At 37.5% G+C, this 12,669-nt stretch overlaps 1 protein-coding gene across 6 annotated transcripts in view; it reads right to left on the bottom strand.

Moving 5' to 3' along the window:
• LOC111321671 (cartilage oligomeric matrix protein) overlaps nucleotides 1–12,669 on the bottom strand; it is a 41,742-nt gene that overhangs the window by 16,099 nt on the left and 12,974 nt on the right. For 3 of the 6 annotated variants that reach the window (XM_088759071.1, XM_088759066.1, XM_088759067.1), the window contains one exon: nucleotides 7,007–7,077. Coding sequence is in view for 1 of the 6 variants with exons in the window: in XM_088759067.1 (XP_088615193.1) it covers nucleotides 7,007–7,077 (71 nt within the window). In the remaining 5 variants the exon portion in view is untranslated. Of the gene's footprint in view, nucleotides 1–1,660; nucleotides 1,758–7,006; nucleotides 7,078–11,770; nucleotides 11,866–12,669 lie in introns of those variants that run through there. The other 3 variants (XM_088759068.1, XM_088759069.1, XM_088759070.1) reach the window with 3 other exon arrangements.

The raw sequence follows: 12,669 nt of genomic DNA, 5'->3' as shown, positions 1-12,669 counted from the left end.
GACTTTTCAGTGACTTATTAGACACCATCCTTTTTTTTCCTCCCCCTTAACCTTCTCAGTCTCCTTCTCTCTGTATAACTTCTGACGGTACCTTTGAGGTAAACCTTTTTGGGCAACAGTTATTAGAAGACCTTGAATGGGGGAGATAACTAATGGAGTTTTGTCCCAAGGTCTCAGCCTGATGGCTGTCATACCTTCTAATGATACCTTTCTAGCTCTAACAACGATTCTCTCAGCCATAAATTCTTACTAATTTCAATTCAGTCGATGTGAAAGTATGTCACAGCGCATCCAAGTTTTTTTTTAAACTAAGAGAGTGAAAAGAGCAGGTACTTGGAATAAATCAATGAAACGAAATCAGTGATTGAAACCAACTGATAGAAGAACGAAATTCAGACAGAACAATTACAGCCTTACCAAAAACAGCAAGGGCGGAATTTTATTATTTTGGGAGAGATTCATCCATGCCTTGATGAAAAACGCGAAACCATGCAAAAGTTTGATAACAGAAAAACAAAATATCTTTAACTTTCGAAAGAAAAGAATTTACTACACTCATATCGAAATTATTTTTATTTTTAGAAAATGTTAAATTTATCTTCAGTCAAAAATTTCGAAAGAACGCAAAAATTTGAGATCATAAAGTTATAGATAACCACGCAGCTTCGAAATGAAAAGAATTTGCGTCATCCATTCTCGAAATCAATCGAATTAAAAGAACAGAATTACCGACAGAGTGTAACGTTTCTGGCGGCATCTTTGTCAAAGAGCGGAGAAGACATTTTTAGTAAAACTAGACTTGTCCACCGTCACACCTAGTTTCCTACATTCTAACAAAGGATGCATTCTTCCAAATGTAGTTTTAAAGCCTTTAACTTAAACAGATCTCCCGTGGTCAGCCACATGAGTTCTGCACTGAGGCTCATAACTATTAAACACAGAGGCAATCAAGAAAATTGAAAGTGTTTCTCTTTAAGCATTCGTCTATTAACTGCATCCAACGAATCGGGCGAAGTACTTTCACGAAAAGTAGAAAGAATTTTAGTAATCATTTTTGAGCTGTCAGATCAAGACCAAACGCTTAACATGCTCAAAATTTTTAATTAATGTTTTAGTAATTTAATGTCTTTATCGAAGGTACGGTATCTTTAATCACAATTTTGAAATTACAGGGGAGAGTTTCTCCTAAAATTATTAGGAGCACATGCATTAGCAGTGTAATCGAGTCAAACTTTGAAGAGGACCCAGTTAAGTGCGCTATAGATATTGATCTAACAGAGTCGTGCGGTGCTAATCTCCTGGAGTTGAATAATTTCGTAAAAAGAACCGAATACCTCGATCTCTCTTTCGGCCTTTATAGTAAATATATTTCCAGCCAAATGCAAAAAATTCTTTTAATACGTGTTTAACGAGGATTTTGTTTCCTGGAAGTTCTATTTCCCCGGATACAAATCATTCATCATGAAAGGAAAAGATCTAAGAAAAGGTTTTGAAAACGTAAACAGACCTAACGAAACATGCACTATGAAAATTTGCCAGTGAAACATAATAAAACTTGACTTTGAGCTAAGAACACACACTGAAGTATTGCATTAGGTGAGGATTAGAAGGAAAATTAGTGACTCAGAGGTAACCATACAAACATAACTTGAGTTCTTACCAAGTGGAAAAAGTGACTTACTTTTGAGGGAAGAAAATCTGATTTCCTCTTCCAAAGAAACCAACAAATCAAGTTCCTATACTGTTCACTCGTGATCCTAAAGATGAAGACTGATTTAACGTTACCATAACAAGGAAGGCAAATAACGATTTCGTGGGTTTAAGTCGTTATCAGACCGACAAATCTAGAACGAATATTCAATCAGGGCGGCAAAAATGAGATTAAAGATAGTCTAGTCTATCCAAGTAAACATTCCTGAAAACAAAATTGTTAGCACCGCAAAATTTGGACGACAGAGGGCATGGCAGCCGGTGGTAGGCACCATAATTCTTCTAAATAATCCTTTTCTATTTTTGCTTTTTTTGGCGCGCTAGAGAGCATATTGCAGGACTGAAATGATTTTTCAAAATACACACATAGTTTTCGTGGTAATTTCGCGTGTAACGATACAGTTTAAGTTATTTTCCGGCGACAATAATTCTGGCCACCGCTTTCCATCAGAAACACACGCAGTGAAGGAAGATGTTAACCTAGCATGACCTTGGTTTTTAAAATTTACTAAATGGTGCTTAGATCTCCGTGTTCCATTACAACTCTGCCTGAAATCCCTTCTCAGTGACAAACTACGCGGCCAAATCGCTTGAAATGCTGACATACTCTTTCCAAAGAAAAAGTGACAAACTACGCGGCCAAATCGCTTGAGACACTAGCATTCTCTTCCTAATAAAAACCTCTTGAAACTTTGACTTCCTGACTTAAGCCATGCATGTGGTGTAATTAGATGAGGTATAAAAATTATAGCACTCCAAAAATTGCACGTGTTCTGAAACCTTACATTTACATTTACAATTTACATTTATATAGCGCAGACTTCTATGTGGATATATTCAGCCACGCTTAACAGTATCGTAGGGTTGAGATCGGACATCAGCATTTTTATCAGGTGCTTCTGGCAGCCGCTTCAGTCCATATAGCGATCTCACCTTCCCACCCATCCCACCCCGGGGAGGACATCCACTACATAGTAATCTCCTGCATGGGAAATTTACGTCTCCTACCCCTAACCTTGCAGAAGACTGGACCTACGGCTTTACGTCTTATTCGAGAAGACGAAGCAATGTGAGTGAAGCGTCTTGCTTAAGGACACAACGTCATGCCCCAGCCAGGACTTGAACCCGGGCCAACCGACCCAGAGTCCAGCGCACTGACCACTGATCACTGGACTACTCACGCCACGTGTTCCTAACGCTTAAAAGGATTTTAGACCAATGAGAAAATGAAAAAGTTATTTTTGTAAAACACTACTAATGCCAGACCTGACCCTAGCGAGCAAAATATTATAGGAGATAGTATGAAAATTGCTAAAGGAGAGTAATCTTGGTGGTTTCGTTACATTCTTCCCCTGCCAAATTTGAATACCTCTACACTACATAGTACTGCGATAGTACTGCGGTTTGTTAAAACTAAATTTGCGCGCCCTGAAACGTGTAACGGAAGCTTTATATTGAGATGGGGCAAGCCTTATGGTCTAAAACTTGAAAAAGATGTAAATGGTCCTGACCAAGATAATATGTCTGCATATCGTAACAGAAAATCCCAAAGCTTACCCAACGGCAGCAAGGAAGCGGTTTAAACTTAGAAACAGGCACATTCCCTTACACTCATTTTTGAATATGCGACTTACCGCTTAATGTAAATTGTTCTTTGAAGTTCAGCTCTCCGAGCACTATTTATTTTCCAAAGGGGAAAATAACTAAGGCTCCGTGACTGATGTAGAGAATTAATGAATCGTGCCTTATCTCAATGTACACTGTTTCAAAGATAAGGGTTGAATCATGTGCAACATGTCTGTCCTCAGGTATCTCAATTATCCTTATTTATAACCCGTATCTCTCCAAACTGAACGTTAAAGAAATGAGGAAAGCACTCTTTGGAGGCCAAAGAAAGATTACCGCTTAACTCGATCCTTTACGGTAATTAAGCAAAGATCAGGGATATGTAAGATTTTCGAATTTGGTTAAAATTACTGTCGAAGAAGTCGCGCTGTTGAAGAAATGCCATCTCATGCAGACTGTGTAAAAAATTCAAATGTTTATCTTAATGAGCTGTTCCTGTCTGAATTAAATGCTTCCTTCTCGCATACATTCTTTGGGTTATAGTGTTTTCTTTTGCTCTGAAATAACATGACAAAGGTCAACATGTGGTAATCTCAGATTTAGCATCCCTAAGAAAATAACGCCCTCTGGATAAAGGATCTCTCTTGGCAATTTCATTAAAAGAGTTAAATCCTGGATTGTACTTAAGATCTGTATTTAAAAAACGACAGCAGGAAAAAAATCGTGACTGTGTTGATTAAATCAAATATTTCAGTTGCTTTAAATCACGAAAACCTGACACTGGAATCTCTTTGGGGGAACTTATCATTATTTTTTTTTTCCACAGATCGAAGCTAAGGGCATTCAGTAATCAGATGGCAGGATATAATTTCCCTGGCGAATCATATCCCGTTTCCTGCTAGATGCTAATGCTGATCAGCTGAGGGGTAAATGGACGCTATACATTGTTGTTATTTTTCTTTCTTTCTATGAAATAAACAATCAAAAGGCATGAAGTTGTTTGTTTGGTACCAAGACTAGGTTCTACAGCGCTGCCTTTGAATATTTGTGAGGATAAATTGGAACAAGTGATCCAAACATTGTATTGTGGTAATACTGTAATATCCTATAATATTTCTTGTCCACTTCGCTGACGCTGGAACATACGCTTAAATACCACTTGAGCAACAAAACCCGGTCCCTGAATTTGCGACCTGTAAAGGATACTATTGGATCCCTGAATTTAGAAAAGGTCTGTATGACGCTAATTGTGATAAAAAGTGATTCGTTACAGATGACAGCATACTGCGTTCATGAAGGAAGAAGTACGCATGACCACAAGCGACAGTCAGTTAAGTGAGTAATGCATTAAGTTTTTCATGTAATGAAGATTTTGTGGTGACATTACAGAAATAAACTAGGGCATCAAAGGAACAGAGAAACAACTTTGAAAAAGGTAAAAAGACAGACAAAGTTTTGAAAGAGAGCTTCGAAAGCTGCAGTAGTTGCTCTCCTGATCTCACATTTAGGTGTAAGGTAACAAATTATTCGCCAAAAATAACATACCTAACTTGGCATAAAAAATCATGTTACCTGCCATGGGCTTACAATATACCGTAAGTGATAAGAATTTATGAGAAATTTAATAAGCATCACAATCGATAAAAATCAAATTGAGGCACAATTTATAATCTACACTGCAAATTTACGATCACATTAGTAATATAACCGTTGCATCGTTTCATGAAAGCGATACTGTAGATAAAATTATACAGGTCATAGGTAATGCTCAAGTGTTTACACTGCGAATCTTGCCTTTTCATCCATTAGCTCTAATATTATTACTGTGACATAACTGAGATGATATGCTTCCTAAGATAATGGTTGGAAATTTCCAAAAAGAGGTCGGAAATGACGAAGTAATTTTAAGAGGAATGTCATTGAAAATTCTTTCCAAAGCAAATTATGTATAAAGAAATCCAATATATATGTTTCATCTTGTAAAGTCTTGGATCGGAGGTCTCTAAGTTTCTTCAATTTCGGGCCTCATACAGAGAATCAAACGTTTCCTTCGACCGCAGTTCCTGGAGTCAAAAATTCTCTACTATGGAAAACGTTTATTCGAAAATGCTTGCAATGCACATCTAGGGTGTTTCATGTTAAGAGGGTCAAATGCTGAGGTTTTCAGTAATTCTCAGTTTGCAAAGAATGTATTTTTTCCTCAATAGTCACGATATGTAGTTTCTATGTGTGATGCAAAAAATTTCATGTTGACTCTTGAGAAGTAGAGTTCAAAACGATAGACATCCTATAAGAACTGACTAACACACATTGATATAACTTGTCAAAAGAATTAGTAATCTAGGTCACAGGGAATAAGTCAAAATATCATTGTCACAAAAAAGACTAAAGCTGAGGCAAGTCTCAGTCGAATGTGCCATGCTAAAATCACCTCTCATTTCCATATCATAAAATCGGATCAGTGCGAAACAAATGCTTATTTTATCGATGGCTCCATCTCTGCTAAATGATGAAAGAAAATTCCCGGTCTATAAAAACCCTCTACGACTTCGAAGATAACCCTTAAGACTGAAAGGAGGTGATAATTTCGAAGACGATTTCAAACTTGATAAACCATAGAATCTGAGAACTGGATCACCTGAGTTTATCGCATGCAAGACACCAATCGCGCTTCCTATGAAACTCGCCCTCAATCGTACTTCAATCACCCATTTGACAAAAGCACCACATTTCTCATTTTTTTGAAAGCAGATTACGTCTATTCTTCAGCAAGAAAAACTTGATCCTTAGTGCCAGGAATGTCTTTCGATTTTTTGTAAAGGCAAGAAAAACCTCGCGTAAATTGCGTCACAAAGGCTAATTATATCACAATCATGCCGTGATACCTCGCCAGGGAGCCTCGTGGTTAGAAGGTTTGGTATATTTACACATTCATTTTCCACTAGCTGAAACATCGTGGGTTACAATTTTCTCGCGCATTACCGACAGATGGTAAGAATGCTCTCGAGTATTGCAGATAATTAGACATCACATGAGATCTATTCCACATGACATCTAATAGATTTCAGAATTTCTTAAATTTACTAGATTCTTTGTATGTTTTAAGCGTCTCATTTAAGACTTCGTCGTCTAGTGTCATGATCAAATCCTCTTCATGTCGTTCTGGATCAAGACTAGTGTAAATAACAGTGACGTTTTTATTCTCATACCCTATTGAAAGCTCTCACAATCCACTATTGAGGCAAAGGGTGATTTTGAGGATGTAACATGCGGTTAATAGCTGCACAGTACTTCAATTTTCCGCGCGCGCGGTAGGTCTATTTCGAGCAGAGATCACGATATCACGCTGCCCTCACGCATTCCTTCATTTCCCTGGTCGAGTGTTTACCTCGCAATCAATACCAAAAATGCACGTAAAACTAAAAGCTGTACACCTGAAATACATCCACAAAGGCACATTTTACAAAGCTACTCAAAACAGAAGGCGTTAAGTGAAAATTTTGGAATAATATCAGATAAAAAGAACCATTTGGCAAAATTTCAAGCAATGCAGACTTTTGTTATTTGGAAGAGAAACATTAGATATAAGGAGAAAAAGTAAATATTTTTTTAACAGAAAAAATGTCCTATGTGGATAGAATTTGTACTCTAACAGCGAAGGTAACAATTCGATGCCCAGACCCTCCTATGTGTGACTCATATCAAACGTTATATAGCAAAAAAGACTCACCTAATGTTTTGTCCTTGCCAAAGACGATATCCACTGGTGGTTTAAGTGGTATACGTTCAGGCAGACGCAAACTGGAAAAGGAATAAGCCAAATGTGAGTCTAAGGGTAAAAAATCTTTCGCAGTTCTTTAGGGTATTAGCTAAGCCAGTGCTACACATCTGTCTCGAGGCTAAACATGCTCTGTCGTGTCAAACGGTTCGCCAAATAATGCTATTACTTTCAGCCATTGTTGTCTGGTCAATATCATAAATTGACCTGTCATGTACTCGTCATCGTCTGTCTAGTGCGATCGATCGTTCGAGAACAGAAATTTTTATAACAAGGTGCGTGAAAGAAAGGAATGACACAACGTTGTTACCGACCCCAATCTCACTTAGAGAACAGATAGGTCTTGCAACTAGTGTACAAAGAAACTAAAAATCATAAATCCCAGACATCAGCAACAGAACATATCGTTTAAATTATATTGAAGCTCTAATGTAAAACAAGTCACTTGCGTAATCTTGGTATTTAGGGTCGGTAAATATAAGATGACCTTGAAAAATTTTTTGACATTTTTCAGTTCGATATTATATTGATTGCTTTAAATGTGAAAACGATCATTTTCTTTCTCGTATTTGTACCCGATTTCACCTATTAGACTTTTACCAGTTAAGAGATGATCATTTCAAACAGTTAGCCCCCTGACAAACAAAAACTAAAACAAACAAGTAAACAAACAGCGATCGTTAATGTAACGCGATAAGCATCTATTGCGCGGTGTGCCACAAAATTTGTCTCGGCAGTTACTTTCCTCAAGGTAAGTTCCACAAATTTTCTCCTTTCCACGCGAACGAACCAAATTAAGAACACGATTACGTCAGTAAAAGATAACTGGGCACGCCATGATCTCCTGAAAGAGCTCATTATTTTCGCATCTATTTTCAAAATCTTCCAAGTGCTGTCTTCCTAGTATATAAAATGACCCAAGCTGAAAGAGAAAAAAATTTCCAACCACAGGACTGAAATGAGCTACGAACGAGGCCTCTCCTTGCTGCAATCTTCGCTTTTTTCTTGGCTGAATCTCACCTTTGGTGTAATTTTGATTTCATTGAGTTTATGAAATAACGGTTTGCTTGTTGCACGCCCACATTATAAAAATGACACAACACTAAGGGGCTTTAGTGTATGGGGATCATTAGTTGAACTAATGATCCCCGCAAGCCTTTTTTACAGTCTCTTTTTCATTTCAAGTACGCAGGCGGCCGCAAAATGTTCACTCGTCAACACACGTAAAATAACGCGACGGTGAAAATGTAGCATTTTTGTGAGGGAAATCCCGCCAAAAATGAAATAATCGTCTTACACATATCTATTTTGAGGCCGTTTGAGATCCAAACATTCCCCCAGTACTGCAGTTTTACCACTGCCTGTTTCTCGATGGTAGCTTAAGACGCAGTCGCCGGCAGTGCTAGAGAACTCAATCTCTGTGTCGCTAGTGAAGGGAAGTGACAAGCTGGTCGAAACCCGTGTGTCAGTCCACTATTACGATAAATTGAAAACATAGTGCAATTACCCGCTGGCGGAAACACACGTTCAAAGTCAAGTGGTATGATTCAACGACGTGGCTTGACACGCAACATGAGCATCTCACGTCACTACTCGTTGAATTTTCGATTTAATTCTGGGTGCATAACGAGGTGAAAAGGAGTGATAACTTTCAATAAGAGGAACTTCTTAAACTAGTCATCCACGGGAAGGAAACTTCGAAAAACGCGATGGATCGGATGTAATTTTTGGATAAACTTATTTTTGAGACTAACTTCTTGGAAAGCAATGTTTGTACGCTAACAAGAAATTGTTCCATTATGGCTCTTCATGCACAACTAAGAGAAAACTCCCATTTCTCCACTACAAAATCATAGTTAATAGTTCAAAACTGATCTATGCAAGCTGATAATAAATTAAGAAAAAAGTCAGTTCCAACTAATCTAAAGCTATTCTTTGGATAGCAATACAAAAACCACATTATTTGTATTATTTTGTACACAATTTTCATGGAATCAGCTATTCCTCTAACAGAGTGCGCAGGGTCCTGTGCCAGTTTATTTCAAGAGTTTGCAAAAAATTATCTTTTTAAGCTGACAACATGTAAAACATCAATCAGGAAAGACCTATACGTGACAACATTAAAAAGCTCCCTGGATTACTTATCAATGGTCCTCACAAAACACATGCTCTACACAGGTGGTCGAGCGCCCAAGTTTAGTCTAGTCGGAAGACAGAATAGGGCGTAAAACCTGTGAAAACACAAAACCTTCTACAATCGAAAAAAAAAACTGAGACGAAATTGGTCTGACTCGATAAATTCATTCAAAAATCGCTGTTGTGGTCGGTGCAGAACACCGAGTGAATCTGCATTTCTCTGGAAATATTTTAAGTTGTAAGTCGGAAACTGTACATCAATACATTACTTTCCTCTCGAGTCAGATGGTTATGGAAGCTGTGCATGTTTCTTACCTTTTGCATGTTTAAGGGCGTATTCGATTCAGAAAAACGATTTTACCAACGCGAACTAAAACAAAAAAAGAAGGACCCTATGGGCAATTGAAAACCACAAAAAAAAATAATAAAAATTCAACTAGAAACAAAAATAAAATTATAGAGACGAAACCGCAAAGTAGAATACTTATGCCTCCCCCTCAATGCACTGACCCTTAAAGTAAATATTGTGGCACCGTTTTTTCAGCGTTTAACAATGAAACAACAGAATTTGCGAGCGAGACAAAACATGAGAGCATTTTTTGACTAAACAGATGACCTTGATTTAGAGTGAGGACAGTTTAGCTTGTAACTGACTGAAGTGTGATTGAATTCAAGAGGCCTTGTTCCCTGAGAAAATTTGACCTTCGTCGGTCATGAATATTGCTGAAGATGAAAGGAAATGTTATCATCGAAATTGGCTCAATTCCTTATGGTCGCGTCACAATGTTGGTAATTATTTTGGCGGATGTAAACAAAGCCGGAATTCTCTGAGGCATGTCTGTCCAAACGCCAACGTGAAAGCTGAAACAGTTCATCGAAGAAGAAATGCTCGTCATCACATAATCGATAATCTAAAACATTTCATTTCTTTTCATCATTTCAGACTCTCGAGAGTGACCTGAGTTAAGCAGCTTAAAAAAAAAAAATCAGCCACTCCCATTGAGGCAAAAGAATGTAGGCTTCGTGATTTCATCTGAGAAGAACTAAATCATGATGTTTCAGGTGTAATTTTTTTCTACCGTGCCAACTTCCTTCCCCTTTGAAGGAGACAACAAAATATCAGTTTGCTTAAGACAGCAGGGGAAAAACTTAAATAAAGATCATACTATCTCCGCCGGGGCTGGAGAACATTAAAACTGGTGAAGAACTTCAAAAATTTGAGATAGGCAATATTTTTTACAAGAGCCACAAGGGATAATGTCGGTTTCTGAGGACGGTTTGAGCTCTATGACGCGTCTATAGGCAGTGTCTCACTACAGCGGAAACAGTTAAGAAAACTTGTTAAAGCTCCAGGAAAGCAAGAAGAAAGGCATATTACTGGCGGTCTGATGTTTGTCCAAATACAATTTACCTTAATATGCTACATCTCTCCCTTTCTTTCCAGCTAGGAAAAAAATTAAGTGACAGAGTATCGTTAACTGCTATTATCAAATTTATTTGATTATTTCGTATCCGCGGTATCTAATGGTAGCCCGGAAAATCCTCACAAAGCAAAATGCCTGTTCATTTCAATACGTTTTGTATTAAAGCAGCCATACTTCACAGGAAAAAAATTGTACATGTTTTGATAACGTGCCTAATCTACTGAGGTCTTAAGAAATGGCAGTGGGAAGTCATCAATCCCATTATAACTCGAAATTAGACGTGAACGTTCTGTTTTAGAGAGAGAGTGGAAAAATAGCACTGCTCCGAAAACGAACCTTCTAGGGGTTCTCTCATTCTCAGAGTATCTGACTGAAAAGACCGAAGAGAGGATAAAATAGTTGACATCGTCGGCATGATTTCGACAATTCTTACACAATTTTGCTTCAACAAACCACTGAGGAGACCGCACATTAATCCTGTCTGATCGCAGGATTAATTCCAACTGTAAAAATTAAACGTGCCGATTCGCAGCCCTTGTCTCGGAGGGTTAAAAAAAACAAATATTTACCTGATTTTGCTATACGCACTTAAGTTTCAGCCGCTGTCTTTGAACACTATGAGCAGCGCTACAGTAGAACGTTGTTACATCACTGGAGGACAATTTCACGGAACAGATATATTAAGACGTCGTTTATTTATTCTAGGAAGTTAGCATTTTCTCTCTTCGACATAGTATTTCACAAAAAGGTCACGAGGCAAGTGGAAAAAGCTTCCATTTGTTTACAAACTGCTAAGCGCACCCTCTCACCACTTGACCACTTGAAAATCGTGCGAATGGCTTTGTTTTCAGTGACACCAAAAGTTTGGCCGCGCCATCAAAATTTCACTAGAAAATCTAACGTTCGTTTACTCTGCCATTAGAAAACTGGAGAAAAAATTAAATTCTACAGCCATACTAACGATTAATATAACGGGAAAGTAATGATGTGCGTGCCCAGATTTTAGCGTAAAACAAATCCCTTTTACCGCGTGAAAGCTAAAAAGCGGCAAAGAAAAAGATATCCAGCGATGACAGGGATTTCCTTTAAGGCTGAACTGACTATATTCAAAAGCTCATGCTAGCGAATGAAAATCTCTAAGGATTGTATAACAAACCTGGTAAGATTGTCAACAACTTCAGTAAGATTTGCAGATTTTCCAGCTTGTTGAAGACGACAGCTTTACGGAAAGTTTTTAACCAGTAACAGGCACTTTCAAAACCAAAACAATTAATGGAATGTAAGAAAAATAACAAGCCTAACCACACATAGGGCGCGGGCATCTAAGTTGCGTAAAAATATGGCCAAGGAACATAAACGCCCACAGACGGCTTGACCTTTCCTAAAATATATTCCGTTTCAACAAGTTAATGTGATTATGCTTATGACAAATTGTGACCATTGCTGCACGTTTTGTTTGTTTTAAACCAAACTGTGACACTGGGTAGAAGAAAATGATACGATAGATGCTACGGTAGAAAATATTAACTCACAGAAGTTAGTATTGAAGCTAATGATTCACAAAGTATTCATACTATGGTTTGAAAAGGGGGAATATTGGATTCTTTATGGTTTAAAGACTTTTCTTTAACCAAATCTCGGATTTAGCTGTAACTTCATCATTTATAGAGGATTCGTGCATTTTAATGTAACTCAAGACTGGAATAATATGTATCACCACCACTACAAGTATTGACACGATGGATTTAAGAAGATTATGACCGTAAATAAGTTTTTTATACTGAATAACTGGATACACTCCCATTAAAACCCTAAATTAAATAAATCGTCAAAATGTTCCTTGGTTTTTTTTTGTTTTGTTTTTTTCATCATTATAATTGTCTTTTTTCAAACATTATTTTAGGCAAACTGCTTGTTTTTTGAATAGGAAAAGAAAATGAGCAATTTACGGAAATATTGTGGAAACCTTTTCGCTGTAACACTTGTGTCAAAAATTGTTTTTGTTATCTCTGATGTTATCTATTGTGCACTGTGTTCCAAAGAAGACTTAAAAGG

This window comes from Stylophora pistillata, chromosome 4 (genome assembly GCF_964205215.1).
Source record: "Stylophora pistillata chromosome 4, jaStyPist1.2, whole genome shotgun sequence".
NCBI classification, from domain to species: domain Eukaryota; kingdom Metazoa; phylum Cnidaria; class Anthozoa; order Scleractinia; family Pocilloporidae; genus Stylophora; species Stylophora pistillata.
The sequence above is the reverse complement of the archived record's forward strand: the minus strand, read 5'-3'. Positions and strand labels throughout refer to the sequence as shown.